This window comes from Ammospiza nelsoni, chromosome 16, assembly GCF_027579445.1.
Source record: "Ammospiza nelsoni isolate bAmmNel1 chromosome 16, bAmmNel1.pri, whole genome shotgun sequence".
Lineage (NCBI taxonomy): Eukaryota > Metazoa > Chordata > Aves > Passeriformes > Passerellidae > Ammospiza > Ammospiza nelsoni.
In genome coordinates, this window is record NC_080648.1 from 1885236 (window position 1) to 1902626 (window position 17391).

General features: G+C 46.0%; 1 protein-coding gene across 1 annotated transcript in view; it reads left to right on the forward strand.

Annotated features, from left to right (window-relative positions):
• The window catches only part of CTNNA1 (catenin alpha 1), a 116482-nt gene that overhangs the window by 70521 nt on the left and 28570 nt on the right, over window positions 1-17391 (forward strand). The window contains exon 10 of the mRNA XM_059483392.1: window positions 14798-14890. Coding sequence (XP_059339375.1) covers window positions 14798-14890 — 93 coding nt within the window. The remainder of the gene's footprint in view (window positions 1-14797; window positions 14891-17391) is intronic.

Below are 17391 nucleotides of genomic sequence, written 5' to 3' on the forward strand. Positions count from 1 at the left end.
GGCACGGAACAAACAGCTATAGGTGTTGTTGGGGAAACATGCCACTAGGAATAAGTGTCAAAAACTCCTCCTGTGCTCTTCCAGGCTTTGAGGCTCTGGCTGGTTGTGCTGAACCTCAGCAGCTCCTCGTGAACAGTCCCAGGCTGCTTTGTGTGGTTCTGCTCTGTCTCTGTTTGATAGTGGGGTCCATGTGTCTCCAGGGCTTGTGGGGAATACTCACACAGCTGGGCACATTTAAATTGCTCAAGAATGAGACTGATCAGACATCAGTAAAAGTATCTTCTGACTTGCACAATGTATTTTTGGTAGGGTTCTGAGTGCACTTTGCAGCTGGCCCATAGTCCAGGGGGCATGAAGTTCATCCAGCTCTTTGGAGTTGCTGTCTAAGCAATGACAACCTTTTAATTCTTTGAAGGCATCCATTTTTCTCTTTTGGCTTGTCATGTTTCAGCATCAATGCTGTCCTCCTAGAGCTGCAAAGTTATTCTAATCTAAATTTTAAGTAACTGACGTTGTTCTGCAAAGCAGCATGTGGAAGAAAGGCAGGACTGCTGTGCCCTGCCTTGGCAGCAGGATACAGCCTTGGGAACACTTTGAAGTGGGTTTGCTCTAAAGCCTCCCTTCTTCGTGTTGCAAGCCTGATTTATCTAGAAAATTATTTTTAGGGCTTGTTTACAGTAGAAGTTGAATCATGTAACAATAGCAGTGCCTCTTCTGCCAGAGTTCTGCTACCTCCTCAGCAGATGTGTGGAATTTATTGGCATAATTAAAAGGAATAATTGTGCTGCTCTGTCCCTGAGCTTCTCCCCAGCCCTTGCCAGGTGAGCCCTTTCTCCCTGTCCCCTTGGAAGCCGTGTCCCACTGGAGCAGCCACAGTTCCATCCTCACTGGCACTGGCCCTACCTGGTGTGCAAATGCCAAGCTGCAGAGGAGCTTTCCAGAGCCTCTGTACAGCCAGACTCTCTTGTCTTCCAAGGACTATTCCCCTGAAAGTAGACATTCAGCAATATTTTTGACTGACATCAAAAGCTCCTGCTAAAATGATATGCTGCTGCAACAGCTTTTTGAAGGCTTGGTTATTGCTTTTGCTGTCTGAAATGTAACTGTAGTTGTAGTGTAGCATGATGTAGATAGTTTATAAACCTCTTCCCTGAATGGAGATGGATTAATACATACACTTAGCTTGGACAGAAGGGAATAGTGCTCCTGCAAACCCTTTTTCCTGAGGGGCAGGAGAGCCACCAGCACTGTATGAAATGTCAGATTCCCTGTGCAGGAGGATGGCTTGGGGAGGGTTGCATTTGAAATGTCTTGTGCTGCTGCCAGAATGGAGGAGGATGTTTGCCAGTTCCCTCATGATTCTGCTCTTGGGCAGGAAACTCAGGAGAAACAACAAAAGATTGTGTAAGAACAGAGCTGAAGGTGTTTTGCCTGGTGAGATGGGCAGTGATTGCTCCTGCTGCTTTCAGGGGAGATGAGTGTGCAGGGGGTTTATCAGCACTGCCCTCACATGTGCTGCTGGGTGACTCAGGACACCAAATGTGCCCAACAGCTGCAGCACTGGGTGGAGCTGTGCTGTATCGTGCCCTGACAGGCTCCTGTGGTTTGGATGTAGAGGAGAGCATTGCCCTTCCTTCCCTTCTTCCCTTCCTTCCCGTTGGTGCTGAGTGGGGACAGGAAATGTGCAGGAGGTCCTGCTCTGCCCTGGGGAGCTCAGCCCATCCCCACTGCATTGCCGGGAAGGTTTGCTCCTTGGGTTAATGCCCCTGTGTCTGTGAGCTGGAGGAGTCAGTGAAGCAGCCCCTAGAGATATATAATGAGATAGATTTACTTGATTTCGTTTTTCACACTAAACTGTGGCAGGTGTTGGCCGGACAGGAGTGGCAGTGCTGGTTCTGCCCTGGCTGAGCACAGGGAGTTCTTGCTCCTGCAGTGCAGAGCTGTTTATGGGCCCTCCAAGTACCCATAAAGAGATGCAAGCACATGATTTGGGTAATTTCGTTTTGAAATGTTCCCTTCTTGGCAGCACAGCACTGTCTGCTTTTGTGGTTCCTAGCGCCCAGGCCGCCAAATTTGACCAAAAGGTGCAATAACCACAAAAAGCTGATTTGCCTGCTGGGTCTGTGTCTTGTAGAGAACCCATACCAAGAGTATCCATCCCAAAGGGCTCCCATCTAATTTGTTTCCCACACAGTAAAATCCTAACCCTTTTATCCTGCCTTTTGAAAACTGAAGAACACTAAAAGAGTAGAATGAGCCTTGTCTCAGTTGAATAATATGTTTCAAAGATAGCTTTCAAAATTGCTCTGTGCTAACAGACCATTAACTCTGGCTGGATTTGGTTAAAGGAGTTTAATTCAGGAATTGAGAAGCCAATTTCAATGTAACACACAAGAATAACAGAAAGGACAGCATTTGTGGAACCAGCCTAACAAAAAGTTAAATTCACTTGTAAACTATGGAAGTCTTCCCAATCTGCAGACTGTGAACAGCTAACTCCATTCCGGTGTTTTTTCCCACTGGGTGAGGCAGCCTTGGCTATCCAAGCTGGCTTTGCTGTTGAGGAAGGACAGCTTGGCCCTGGCACCCTTGGAGTGCCCGTTGCTGCCCAGGGGCTGTCCTGCAGTGCTGCCCATGGGCACTGATGGCACCGAGCTCCACGCTGGCTCTCTGTCCCTGCCAGGCTCTGAGCAGTGCTTGTGCTGAGCTGCCTTTGTGCTGCTCCCCGGGGATGCTGGGGCTGCTCCTGCACAGGGACAAAGCCAGACATGTTAAACAGAAACCTTTGCTGCGCTGTTGAATGCTTTAGAAAAGTAAAAATTAGCTTGTCAATTTGTCCCTGGTTACTCTGTGACACAGTGTAACTCCGGGGAGTTTTAATGGAAAAGTTTTTCATACATTAAGAGATTAGGAAATAAAAGGTAAATAAGGAGAGTGTCCGGGTTAAAATCCTCCAATTTGCTTGCTGAAGAATATTTTTGAGAATATACTTATAATTCCTTAAAAAGAACAAGTGATCTCTTCTTCCTCTGGAAACCACTACCCCTGTGTCAAACGTTTTTCTCAATATAAATTTTATTTTTAAGTTTTCTTCTTACCAAGAGAAATATTGGTAAAACCAAGGAGGCAAAAGCTCTCAATGGTGTTTCATAAGCATTGATTTTTTTTTCTAATTGCTTTAATTTATCTGAAAAGACTGCTCTGTGCCTTTTTTTAATGCACTGGGTTGCATCTTGCATATGGAGTGATGATTTTCTCATTTTCAGTGAAACCCATGAACAGATGCAGACGGCAAATTTATTTGCTTGGAAAGAATCACATTTGGGCACTTGCAGCTCCATAAGCTTTCTGTAGCCTCTTGCTCTGACATTTCCCCCTTCTGTTGCCCTCACTGTCTAGCCCGATGTCCTGGAGTCATTCTTCAGTCTAAAATCTAAAAATACCCCTCTCCCAAAGCCTGAAGCCTTGCACACTTGCTACATTTTTCTTGCAATTATCCTGATTTGCTCAGACTTGCAGCCTGTGTGTTCTTGGGAGAGTCTTAGCAGCTGCAGTTTTTTTACATGTGAAAAGCTTTTTAAAACGTGAAGTGGATAAAACATAGCTTGGATTTAAAACAAAACCTGGTTTTTGGAAGCACAGTGAAGGTCTTGGCTGTCCCCTGTTTGTTGTCACTTACCTGGGCACGGCCAGGTACCATTTATTGCAAACAAAGCATGGAATGGAAGAATCCAGCAGATCCAGAAGTTAATCTGCTCTGACAAGATTATCCTTTGTGTCTATCAGCCACCTGATTTCCAGAGTTTCCACTGAATTTTCCAAACCTCTTTGGAGGTGGCTTTGCTCATTCTTGCAATGCTCTCCCCTCCTGCTGCCAGCTCAGGGGTCAGTCAGTGCTGCCAGGCAGGGCTGAGGTTCCTGGGGAACAAGACAAGCACTTGGCACCCAACCCAGATATTGACTTGGAGTGTTTTTCTGAATTTCATTAAATCTCAAAACCCAGCATTTTCCAGACTAGGGTCATTACCAGGGTACTTCAGCACCTATTTTTCCAGTATTCTCATTTACAGAGGGAAAAATATCTGCCAACTCAGGTTTGTCTTTTATTGCTTTTATTTTTAAGGTAATTTTGTATTACAAGGGAAATATCCTTGCACTGTGGTCTGGAGAAAAGAGGCAGAGTTATTTCCCATTTAAAATGGAGATCAAAATGAGCAAAATGTCTCTTCCAAAGCACAAGCACGTTTTCTGTAATTTGTCTATAGATAGCCTTGGCAGCAATTTAAAACTAATGTCTCCAATAAATGACCAGTGTAACTCTAATGTGCCCTCTAAAGTCTGACACTCTTCAACAGCCAATGCACTTTCCTGGTAAGTTCATTTTATTAGTCAACTAATTCATAAATAAATTAAATTCTTCTCGTAGAACATGCTTTCCGTACATTCATAATCAGAAAAGCAGGGAAGCCTCAGCAGAAAAATGTTCCTACATTTTTCAACAAAACTGGATATACAAATTTAATACATCATACATAAGTAAAGGCAAGTGACCTTTTAATAGGATAACTTCTGTTCTTGTAAGGTTATTTTTGAGGCCAATCTTCTAATGCTACACCAAATAATGTATGAAAGGGTTGGTAGGATGCTGGTAGAGTTTAAAAATGATGTTGGAAGAAGAATAAGAGACTTCAGGGTAATCTTTCTGTCCAGATTTCATTGTAAGTGCTCATGGGCAAGCCATGACAGTGAAACTGATGGGAGGGATGAAGGGATTGAATCCTCACAAATCTGGGCAGCCATTGGGCTGTCTGGAGACAATTTTTCTCTTTGGAAATCCTCATGGTTTGCTGCTACTCATGGAGGAGAGGCCACACCCCAGCCAGAGGGACAGTCACCTTGCTGTGTGACTGGGAAGGGCTTGCTCTGCACATCTGGGCCAAGGCACGTGGTGTGGAGGGGGTAGAATTTGGAGTTTGAATCAGTTTGGGGTTTGGAAGATATTAATGTGCTTTTTATTCCACTAGAAACTGCCCTGTGTTTGCTCTGTTCCTTTTACCTTTGGAAACAGAAGCTTTTTGGAAAGGGAAGTGTGTAAAAGAGGTCAGGAAGTGTGAGAACAGTTGGGTTTAGGTGGTGTTGACATGATGTCTTCAGAGGTAGCTGAAAAGCTATAGAGTCCTTTTATTTTCCAGGTATTTAAGTCTTAATTCCAACAGCATTTTTAAGTGGCTTTTTGGGTACAGTTTTTTATAGATGTGGCATAAACGTTTTAATTCTTGATATTTAACTAAAAGCTTTGATGCATGTCTGGATTTTCATCATCTTAGTCATTAGCAATATTGGATTATTAGTCATGTCATGTCATCAAGGAGGTGCCTGAAATCTGTGTGGAGCTCATTACTGACACTGTTTTGTCGTCTTCATGAAGAGCACAGTGTACTGACAATTACAGTTACACTGCCATGAACAGTTGTCTGAATCACCAAAAACTGGTTTAAGCAGCTAATAATAGGCACCAAGTTGGAAGCCTTTAGTCAGATCAGAAGGCAGCATGTTCTGAGTGCTGAGCAAACTGAGATGGGAGAGAAGAACAATTTCACAGAATTCCAGACTGGTTTGTGCTGGGAGGGACCTTAAAGCTCTTCCAGTTCCAACCCCCTGCCATGGCAGGGACACCTCCCACTGTCCCAGGCTGCTCCAATGTCCAGCCTGGCCATGGGCACTGCCAGGGATCCAGGGGCAGCCACAGCTGCTCTGGGCACCCTGTGCCAGGGCCTGCCCACCCTCACAGGGAACAATTCCCAATATCCCCAATATCGATCCCTGCCCTCTGGCAGTGGGAGCCATTCCCTGTGTCCTGTCCCTCCATCCCTTGTCCCCAGTCCCTCTCCAGCTCTCCTGGAGCCCCTTTAGACCCTGGAAGGGGCTCTGAGGTCTCTCCAGAGCCTTCTCTTCTCCCAGCTGAACACCCTCAGCTCTCCCAGCCTGTCTTCATTTCCACTTTGACAAACACAGAGACGTTTTTAGATAAGGATAATTATTTGGGTCCTGTCCAGATATCACTACTAGAAACACTTTTATTTTAAGGAAAGGTATTTGTGTTGCTAAGGAGCATCTCAGCTGAGGGTTTGCTCTGAAGGTTTCAGCTGAATCTGAGCTCTCCATCACACACCAGTGGTGTCATTGCTGTTGTGGTAGCTCAGATAGACTTATATAACTAACGTGGTTTGTGATTATAACAACATTTTAACACTTTAGCTTGTTTGTCTGAGGGAGGAATAGTTCCTGTGCCAGCAGTTACATCTGCTGCCACAGCTGCATCGACAAGGGGCACGGTGCCCGCGCCGCACACTGCTGTTCCTGTGGCAGCCCTGCTCTCCCTCTGGTCTGTACAGAGGATGATCCACCAGGCTGCAAATAAAGATATTGCTGCACTTTCCTGCTGTGGCTATGGTTTATGCTACAGATGTATTGATTCCCTTCAAACACCTCTTTTTTCTGTCTGATTGAAAACCTTTCCCATTAGCATGAGGGAAGGCGTCCCCATGCTGCCTTTGCTGCAGTGAATGGAGCCCAATCTGGTTTGTCCTGATGCACAAACTCTGGGATTGCCCAGCTGTGTGGAAAACTTCCCTTCTCTGTGAAACCCTGACAACACATGGGTGGCTCTCTGTTTCCTCAGGGCATGGAAGGAGCTCACCAGTGTGGAGCAGTACCAGGACAACTGTACCTGGAATGGCACCAGGGAGCTGGAGAGGTGTTTGTAGACAGCTCTGGACAGGGTGAGAGGCAAGTGCAAAGCTGTATCCTGTAATCAGAATTTTAAACACAGAGGTCGAGCTAGAAATGTGAAAGTACTAAGATGTAATCCCAAGCAAAAGGTATTTCCCATGGAAAAGTATTTCCCATTGAAATACTGATTGCCTCAATTTAACAAGGAGCAGAAGGCGCACAATACCTTTATTTTCATACTTTTATATTAGTTAAAAGAGCATGGAGAGACAGAGCAAGGGGAAATGGCTTCCCACTGCTACAAGGCGGGGATAGATGGGATATTGAGAAGGAATTGTTCCCTGTGAGGGTGGGCAGGCCCTGGCACAGGGTGCCCAGAGCAGCTGTGGCTGCCCCTGGATCCCTGGCAGTGCCCAAGGCCAGGCTGGACACTGGGACTTACAGCAATCTGGGACAGTGGAAGGTGTTCCTGCCATGGCAGGGGGTGAGACTGAATGAGCTTTAAGGTCTCTCCCAGCCCAAACCAGTCTGGGATTCTGTGTCTCTGGTTTCTGTTGCCATCACTTAGCCTGTTGAAATAACAAACTGTGTGACCTCCATTCCTTATCTCCAAAATGCCAGCCCTTTGCTTGCCAGTTTTGTTCCAGCCAACTGAAACTTCCCCTCCTTGTGTTTATAACCAGTCTTGGAATGAAACTGTTCTCATCTTCGTGTGAGGCTGCAGAGCTCTGGAAATAGCAATTCTCTCAGTTTGGTCCTTCATTTTCCCCAGTGCTTTACGTCTGCAGTTTGTGTACATGTGCCTTGTTTTATTTAAAGACTTTTACTATTTTCAGTTAATACTTGGGGATTCTGTTGCCCACAACAAACTCTTGCAAGGTACCTACTGTGGAGCTGCAGCCACATGCTACTTAAGTCATAGAAAATCACAAAGCAGCTGACAGCATGACTCTGGTAACTCTCTGCACAGTCCCAGGGGATTTGATCTCTAGTCCTCTTGTATTAAAGAAATGGAGCTGTTTTGTGTAATTCCCAGTTAACTCTGCCTCTGCAAAATGAGGGGTTTGCAGGGTTAGAGTTAACACATGTATAGCTGTAACACTTCTCCCTCATGCAGCACCTGTTAGGGCTGGATGTTAAAATGCTCAGATTTGTCCTAAATATTGAGTGTAGTGTACAGGTGAATAAATAAATGTATGGACTTAGTAAATAATGAAAGTCTTTCTGGAGAGGGATGGGGATTACATAATCAACACATCTCTTCTGAGAGTCCTCACTTGCCATTAGTTTTGCCAGAAGAGTTGTTTCTGCAGATAAATTAATTTCCTGAGCTTTGACCAGTGTGAAGGGAATCAGGACAGGTCTTTTTTAACATGGAGGAGGAAGAAATTAGCTGTGCTCTGTTTGAATTTTTTGAGAATATCTAATACACTTTTCTTTAGCAAATTCCTAGGAGAAAAATGTTCAGTGGTTGCCTGTCCATTCTTTCTTTTTTTTTATTTTTTTGCTTTTAAAATGGGTGATTTTTTAAAGCTGCTTAAAAGTTGGAATTTGCATTCCCAGAGAAATTGTAAAATGTAAAGCAAAAAAAAATAGAACAAGCAGCTGAAGTTTTGAAGTTTAATCAGAAATGAAAATGCCAGGAACACCTTTGAAAAGCTTGGTTTCCGTGGCATTGAAATTCCCAAAGTATCTGTGTACACATGGATGTGGGTTTGTTATTTTTGTGTAAGAGTTTCTGAGCACCAGTTATGAGAGGATTCTGCTTAATGTTAAATTGAAAAGTTTCCTAGTGTAAGACAGTCAGAAAACTTCTTTCTGCAATGCTATTTTTACAACTGCAGGTTCAAACGAGAGTGTCCAGACTTGGAGAATTCAATTAGTGAGTGTTTGGCTCCTGCACAGGGATGTGTAATCCTGGGCTGTGGCAATGCTGGGTGGCAGGGCCAGCTCTGACAACATTCAATTATGCAACAATAAACACATTGCAGAGCCTTTCTGGGGCTGCACCAGCTCGGGGTGGCTGCAGCAGCACCACTTCGGAGACTTTGCCTTCTTGAGTGCCTGAAGAAGGTGTCCTAAAAATCTGACCTGTAAACAAGGAGGAAAATCTGGGTGGTGTTTCTGTGAAGTCAGTCCAGGCACATAACTTTGAGGCTTTAACACATTTATTGTCAGCCTTTGAAATCCTTGAAAATCAAGTTTCAAAGTCCTAGAGATTATAATTCCTTTTTTTTCCCTGTTGCATCTTTTGTCTCTTGTTGGAAAAGCAATTCGCCAGTCCTTCAATAAAGAGTTCCCTTTGAAGTTGCTCTGCCGAAGCCAGGGAGTCTGGGCAAAGAGAAGGCAGAGCAAGTACAGAGCTGGAGCATTGTTACACAGAATGTTCTGAGTTGGAAGGGACCCACAAGGATCATAAAGTCCATCTCTTCACTGAATGGGGGTCAGACCCACAACCCTGGTGTTATTATTAGCTTTGCTGGGTTGTGTTCTGTAGTGTAATTTAAAAAGCTTAACACTGACCCCAGACTTGTGCAGTTGAGGCTGCTGCAGTTTTTTAATTGCTGGAAGACTTACCTTAGTCACGACCCGAACAAATTTGGAATTTAACAAAAAAACAAAATGTATTTCATGTGGAAAAGGTACAACCTCTGTCTTGTCAGGGGAGGTGGTTCTCTGCCACACATTGTTACTAATGGTAGAAAGAACAGCTTTAGAAATGTCAAGTTTTTCCTGATTTAAATATTAGTAAATTCTGAACAGTCAAAGTTAACTAGAATCTGAGATGGAATCATTCTGTGACAGATGGTACAATATTTTTTTAATATTGGAGTTACACCTTCTTACTAATAACATATTCCCAGCTGACCCTTTGGCCTGAGGTAACATCTGCTCCTCAAAAGGAGCAACTTAAGTTATGCCTCCTCCAAAGGCAAAAAACCTAAATGAAAAAATTTAAGTTGGAGAAGCCCTCTGAGACCCTTGAGTCCAGCTGTTTCCCCAGCACTGCCAAGGCCACCACTAAACCCTGTCACCAAGTGCCACATCCGCATGGCTTTGAAATCCCTTCAGGGATGGTAACTCCACCCCTGCTTTGGGTAGCTCTGCCAGGGTTTGACAGTGCTTGCAGTGAAGAATCTTTCTCTGAAATCCACCCTGGGCCTGCCCTGGCCCAGCCTGAGGCCGTTCCCTCTGCTCCTGTCCCTGTTCCCTGGAGCACAGCCCGACCCCCCCGGCTGTCCCCTCCTGGCAGGAGCTGTGCAGAGCCACAAGGGCCCCCTGAGCCTCCTTTGCTCCAGGCTGAGCCCCTGCCCAGCTCCCTCAGCCTCTCCTGGGGCTCCAGCCCCTTCCTAGCTCCGTTCCCTGCCCTGGACACGCTCCAGCCCCTGCAGGGCTCTGTGGCCATGAGGGCCCAGAACAGGACACAGCCCTCGAGGTGCCCCAGCAGTGCCAGCACAGGGGACAGGCCCTGCCCTTGTTCTGCTGCCACCCCAATGCTGGCACAGCCCAGGGGCCATTGGCCTCTGGCAGCCCTGGGCTCATGTCCAGCCACTGGCACAGCACCCCCAGGCCTTTCCTGCTGGACACTTCCCAGCCTGGAGCATCCCTGGGGTTGTTGTGATCCCAGGGCAGGACCCAGCACCTGGCCTGGTTGAACCCCATACAGCTGGCCTCAGCCCATGGATCCCAGCCTGTCCAGATCCCTCTGCAGAGCCCTCCAGCAGATGCACACTCCTGCCCAGTGTGGTGCTGTCTGTGCAGTTACTGAGGCTGCCCTCCATCCCCTCATCCAGTTCACCAACAGAGACATCAAACAGGGCTGGCCCAGTGCTGAGCCCCGGGAACCCCACTGGTGACTGGCCTGGATTTAGGGCCATTCACCTCCCCAGTTGTGCCAACACCAGAGCCACTCACCTCAAATCATCTTGCAGTGTGCTGATGTCATCACTGAGAACAATGAGAGTTGAGTTTCAGAAACTGCTCAGGGCATGGACGGCCCTTTCCAGACAAGCCTGCCCAGCTGTTCCGCTTGGCACCGTGAGGTCCCTGCACTGCACTTGTCACTGGGGGGGAATTTAAGCTCATTCCTCTAAATACCAGCAGCTGCTTGGGGTCTGCCCTGCCTTGTGGGGTTTGAGAAGCCATCTCTGGGCCGTGGCTGTAGGCTCTGAACAGAGAGAACCTTGAAATCTACTTTAAATCAGTGTGTCAGCAGTGAGAGGTGCCTGAGCCGTGCGCGGCTGCGGGCTGTCTTCATTCTCACTGTATTTTTAACTTTTTTCAAGAGATTGCTCGTTGTGCTGATTACATTATTTGCAGTGGTTTTGTCTCCTTTGATGCCTGTGCCAGTAGTGCTTATGTAAAGGGACTTGATGATATTGAATGGTAAGAATGAACAAATGCAGCAGGAATTCAATTGCTATTTTGCTCTCAAGCACAAGTGTTCTTCTTTCTAAATCAAGTCTGACCAGTTACTATGTCAGTCAGCTGCTTTTGTTGGAGACATGGAGAAACTATTTAATTCACATTTGATTTAAAGGAAATTTTTGTTCCCTTGAGGTGCATTATTTAATTTAGAAGTTTTGGAAATGTATGATTTCCAAGTGCTCTGTGGGCTTTGAAAGAGTTGATCTTCATCTCAGCTACAAAATCCAATGTATTATGGGTATGTGCCAAATAACTGGCCAGCACTACCCTATCCTCTGAAGAGAGAGGGAGTTGGAAGTTATTTGTGAGATCACCCAGGAATTATTGATGATGACTCCTTTCAGATACTTTTAAAATTAAATTTCTTAATCCTGCAGCCATCCACCTCAACTGGTACATGCAATTTCAGAATTCATGTTATAGAGCACCTGATAATTACTGACAGTTTAAAATACCTCACTGTTACGTCATTTACAACTTGATTAATTAGTAGACACAGCTCTTCTTAAATTCCAAATTTTAAGAGGCTTGTGAGTGTTTTCCAGTAGTTAGACAGAGCCTTCCCATGGGTGCAGTAAAGGCTGCACTGCTGTAAATTTACAGCCCTGTCTGCAGCACTCTGAAGTCATCTCAGCTGCTGCCACGTCTGTGCCTCGCTCTGATGTTCAGCAGAGAGTTTGCAGGGAAGTTTGTGTGCTGATCTGGCAGAGGAAGCCCCTGCCAGAGCGAGTAGCTGGCTGTTGGATGAGCGTGCTGAAATGAAGGGCTGAGCTCTGGAGGCGCAGCCTGGGATGGGATGTGGCAGCCAACAGTTGGATTGTCTTAAACTGCCAAAGACCCTCAGTCAGGGAAGCACACACGCTTCTTTCATGAGCGCTGGCAGTGCCAGTCGGGCGCTTTCTAAAGAAGAATTGCCATCAGTTGGGTATTCAGAAGAAAAATGACTGTTCAAAAATGACTGTGCAAAAAAGCAAATTTTCATTATACCACGGTGGGGACACTCCATTATTAACTTCTTTGCCTCTCTGTGTTCAGACAGAGCAGGGTTTCTGTGCGCTTGATTCATCACACTTGGCTTGAGAGACAGCACAACATCTCCAGATATTGGAGAGGCTGATTTTGTGGTGCTTCAATGTCGCTTTTATTCTGCCCCTACTCAATAGAGCTTTGTGTTCTCCTGGCTCCTAGAGGTTGTAATGCTGCTGTGGAGGCAGGAATGATGGGGAAATATGGACCATAAAAAATATTGGCAAACTGGTGTTTCTCAAAAATATGACCTGTGCTTAAACCAACAGCAAAATCTTTATTTGACTTTTAAATCATGGCATCTGATTGTCTTTTGATTCTTGTGAGCCTCTAAACAAAAGCATGATGTACTTTTATGTTATCCCAGGAGCTCGCTGGGAACTAGGGATTCAAGGCATGGCAGATATACAGGAAAATTCCCCAGAGTTCAGACACAGCCCCCATGTGAGAGGGTGTTCAGGGCCAGCTGTTTGCTGTGGTGTTTGCAGAGGGCAGGGCTGGAGCTGTTCAGGGGTGCGGGCAGAGAGGAGGAGCACAGAGCCCTGGCTCAGCTGGGCCCTGCCTGCAGCACAGAGCTGGGCACATCCTGCAATTCACCCCTGCACGTGTAGGGCTTGAATCCAAACACAGGTGGAAGAGAAACTTCAGGAGCAGGACACAAATATTCCTGAGGGCTGGCAGGGTTTCCTCTGTGTTGTTGATGCTGCTCAGTCTTTCTCTCAACTTCAGTTTGTTTTCCTCCAAATAAGTGCTGGCACATCTGTTTTCTTGCTTGTTCTGTGCTGGAAACACCTCTCCTCCTGACACCCCTGCTTTCCATCTTCTATAAGTTGGCTTGGAGCTGGAGGGAGGAAGAGGCCCTGTACTGTACAGTGGGAACTTGATTTTATTTCCCCAAATTGATAATGGGATTGATGAAAACTGCTGTTCCAGTGTAATGGGACGTGCTTGATGATTTGCAGGACAGTAATGTATTCTGTGTGGGAACATCTGCCATGAGGGAAGGGCTTGGGGAGGGGGAAAAGCATGTGGTAGAGCTGCAGATACTACTTCAAAATTACTTACATGAATGCAAAGAATAGTTTAATTAAAGGCAGAATGCAAATTCCTCAGCTTATAGAGAAAAGTATCTGGAGAAATCTGGTTCAGCGATGTTACTGAGCATCTGCTGGCTCCTGGAGATGCTTTTATGGCATATTTACAGGGGGCTTAGCAGGTTGCTCAGCCTCTGGAAGGACAGTACTCAGTGTTCGTCTCAGTTCACTTGCTGCTATTTTTACAGCTTTCTGTGTTCAAATGGCTCAGAATAACATGCTTGTCATTCACCTGTCAGCTGAGAAATGTAACTTATTTCAGACTTCCTTCCCCTGAGAGTAGCTTTGGGATGAGGAATATCTTCAATTACCAAAAAATTCTGTGCTGTCCCCATCCTCTGTGCTCTGAAAAAGCAGATGTTTACAGAGCTCCCTGCTTCAGGCTGACCTAGCTAAGGGTGATGCTGTGTAGCAGGTCAAGGTTGTGGAGTGAAGTTTTTAGCATCACAAGAGATCCTTTCAAATTTTGGAGGCCTGTGGATGCATCATGGGGATCTCCTGTACTGGTTTAATTTGATGGATTGCAGCAGAGGAGGGCTGGTAGAACACTGCCAGGCCTTACCTGACCCCTCCTGTCACACAGGGGCCCTCATGGAGCACCAGCAAACCAGCTCAGCTCTCTGGGGTTCTGCTGTGTCTCCCTGCTGGGACTGGGCTGTTAAACTGACTGCAGCTGCTGCCAGTGCTGCTCTTTAGCATCACCCTGATCATGGCTGGCAGGGGTTCTGCCCTGTTTGACTGGCTGGGGGTCAGAGCTGGAGCTGCTGGAGCCCAGAACCCCCCGAGCCCTGGGCTGAGCCCACAGCAGGGCAGGGGGGATTCTGTCCCTGTGTCCCTGTGCTCAGGTGATTTCCCACCTGCAGAGCTGCCCCAGCACAGGCAGGAGCTGGAGCTGCTGGGGCCAGGCCAGAGGAGGCTCCAGGATGATCCCAGGGATGGAGCAGCTCTGCTGGGAGGAAAGGCTGGCACAGCTGCCATTGTTCACCTGCACAGGAGAAGCTTTGGGGGGAGCTCAGGGTGAAGGAGCCCCAGGAAACCTGGAGAGAGACAATTGACAAGGGATGGAGGGACAGGACACAGGGGCAGGGATGGATGGGATATTGGGAATGAGGAATTGTTCCCTGTGAGGGTGGGCAGGCCCTGGCACAGGGTGCCCAGAGCAGCTGTGGCTGCCCCTGGATCCCTGGTAGTGCCCAAGGCCAGGCTGGAGCACCTGGGACAGTGGGAGGTGTCCCTGCCATGGCAGGGGGAGGAATAGGATGGGCTTTCAGGTCACTTCCAACCCAAACCAGTCTGGGATTCCATGATCCACAGTGTTACAATTTTATGTCTACAGAAGGAACAGGTGCCATTAGTGGTTTCAGAGCTCTTTAGAACAGAACAAATGTGGAATCTTTTTGTTCCATGATGGGTAACTGGTCAGTGGTCACTGTTGGGATTAGGCAAAAGTTTTCTCCAGAAGGAAATAACCCCCAATTCTAACAGCTGTGCTTTGTTTTCTCCCCCCTCTGACACAGGTTGCCAACTTGGCCTGCTCCATCTCCAACAACGAGGAGGGTGTGAAGCTGGTCCGGATGTCAGCCAGCCAGCTGGAGGCCCTGTGTCCCCAGGTGAGGAGACAAACCCCAACCTGCTGCTGCTGCTTAGGGCTGCTCTGCTGTCACAGTGGCTGTGTCTTGCTGCAGAACTTGATTTTTTCCCTTAGTACATGCAGAGGATGAAATGCAGCATAGGCATCAAGACTTAGGAACTTTAAACTTCATGGCAAAGGGATCCCTGATGTGAAAGGGTCGTTTTTATGTCACAGCTCTAATTCCATTTGGCCAGGACATTCCAGTAACCTGCAGTCAGTAAATGTGAGAAGCTTCAGTGGTATCCTGTGCACATCTGTGCTGCAGGAAGGTGCTTTGTGAAGGTGCTAGCACTGCTCCTGGGCATGCTGTAAGATGAATTATAAAATACTATTTTTGCCTGAGTAGAATATAAATATGCCAAATAATCTTCCCGATGGAGTAGGATGAGAGGAAGTTGGCTATGTGTGAACAGTGTGAGCCTGGCTGAGACTACCTTTTAATTAATAACTTTTTAATGGAAACAAGGAAATTAAGTTTATATAAGCACTAGACTATCCTCTTCCTTCTTGACAGCCTGGTGTTTTAAATGTCAACAACTAGATACTTGGATGAACCCCTGAAGACTGCAGGGTGCTGTTGATTTGTGTAATTTACATTTTTTAAAGCAACAGGAAATTCAGATCTAAAACATCCAAATAAGTGGTTGTTGCTAAGGAGGAACTAACAGAAAATATGTGCTCAGAAAAATTGGCAAAATGACATTTTATGAAAATAAAGTGTATTGTCTCAGGATTCCTTGGAATTTCTTCAGGTTTTCCCATCTGTATCGGTGTTTTTAATCAAAAGGAAGAGGGGTGTTCACCTGTACCCACCCCAGCAGGAGGGGATTTGGAGGGAATAGGTGAAGGCAGTGTGAGGAGCAGGACTGGTTTGCCTTTTGTATGACCTGCAGGTAACTGTGCTGTTAACCAGGTGAAGAGAGGTCCCTGAACATAAAGCCTAAAACGTTAAATCCTAACATTCAGTCCTAATCCTTTGGGCATCCTGGGGTGTCTCTCTGTGCTCCCACTCCTGCATTGGGCTGAGCCGTTCCCTGCCCCTGCCCTGGGGTGAGGGCTGTGCACGGCTGCTGAAACCAAAGGTCAGGTTCTGCAGTTGGAACAAAGCATGTGGAAGAAAAAGCTTTTAGAAATCCATCTTCCCTGATAGGAGGGCTTGCTCTTTCCTGAAGGAGCCAACTAGGCTGATGTAAGTTTTTTTTAGTTATCTCCCAGAATATGGGTGTCTAACGCAGGGTGTTCCAAACAAATGCTGCTGCTTTGAAAATAATCATCTGAAGAAAGTTAGGTTCTCTTTGAATCAAAATGTTTCTGGTGCTTGTCCAAGTCTGTGGGGGTGTTTTCCTCCCCCCATTGCTGAAATTGTGTGTATTTCAGACTCTTCTATCTTTGCTTTTCCAACAACTAACTGCCTATTTAAATAAATCCACTCCTGGATAAAATAAGCACGGTGGTAGTCAGCATGAAATAATGACCCAGCTGTAGTCACCAGTGTAGCCACATCTCCTGAAGTGCAGCTGTTAACCTTTGACTGGGGATTATGGACAATATATTTAACACACATTGGAGGCTCTGAGTATCTATAAATGCACAAGGGCTTTAACTGATGGATTTTGGCTTTACAAAGGTCACATCTCTGAACTTCCAAGCCTACAGTTGAGATGCTCCTCTGCACAGTCTTGCCTTAATTTCAGGGTCGTCACCAAGAGATTAGTAAATGACACTGTAGATGTTCATAGCAGTTGAAAGAGTGCTTTTATATTACATTACATGCTCTTGGGTTGATTCTTTAATGCTCTAAGAGTATTTAAACATGTTGTGAATCCTGAGAGATAATTAGGGGCACTTGTCTAAGCTGTTTTACAAATGGCATCTGTGTTTTCTGGTAACAATGGCTCGTCTGGTGCCAGTGCAAGCAGCACAGCTCTCCATCCTCCTCCTCCTCCTCAGCTGCCTTCCTCAGCTTGTCCCCAAACCTCGGGTATTCTCTAAAAGATTCTCAATATCAAGAACAGCAAAGTGAGATTTTATTTCCTTTTCTAGACAATTTATTTTGCAGTTTATTCCTAATGAGGTTCACAGCTACTTCTTGAATCCTCTTAGGTGGCTGTGCTGAACAAATGTGTGCATTAGGCATAAGATACAGGATAACCCAACATTATATGCCCTATATGTTTTTAGAGGGGGTTTTTTTTGGCTCAGATGGTATTTTTCCAGGAAGATGCTGGATTCAGAATGAGTCAAGTCAATCAGTAATTGCAATAGTCCCAGAAACGTCAAGCTATCAAGAGCACACAGAAATACAATGTATGAAATGTAATTCAAAGTATTGCTGTGCTTGAAAGATGAAGCTGAAATTTAATGCACTTGAGTCCCAGGTAACCTCTTTAGTAGTTTATCTGAGTAGAAGCCATTCTGGGAGTAGGGAATTCCTGGTTAAAGAATGATTTCTGCAGAAATCAATCTGTAGAGTTAATT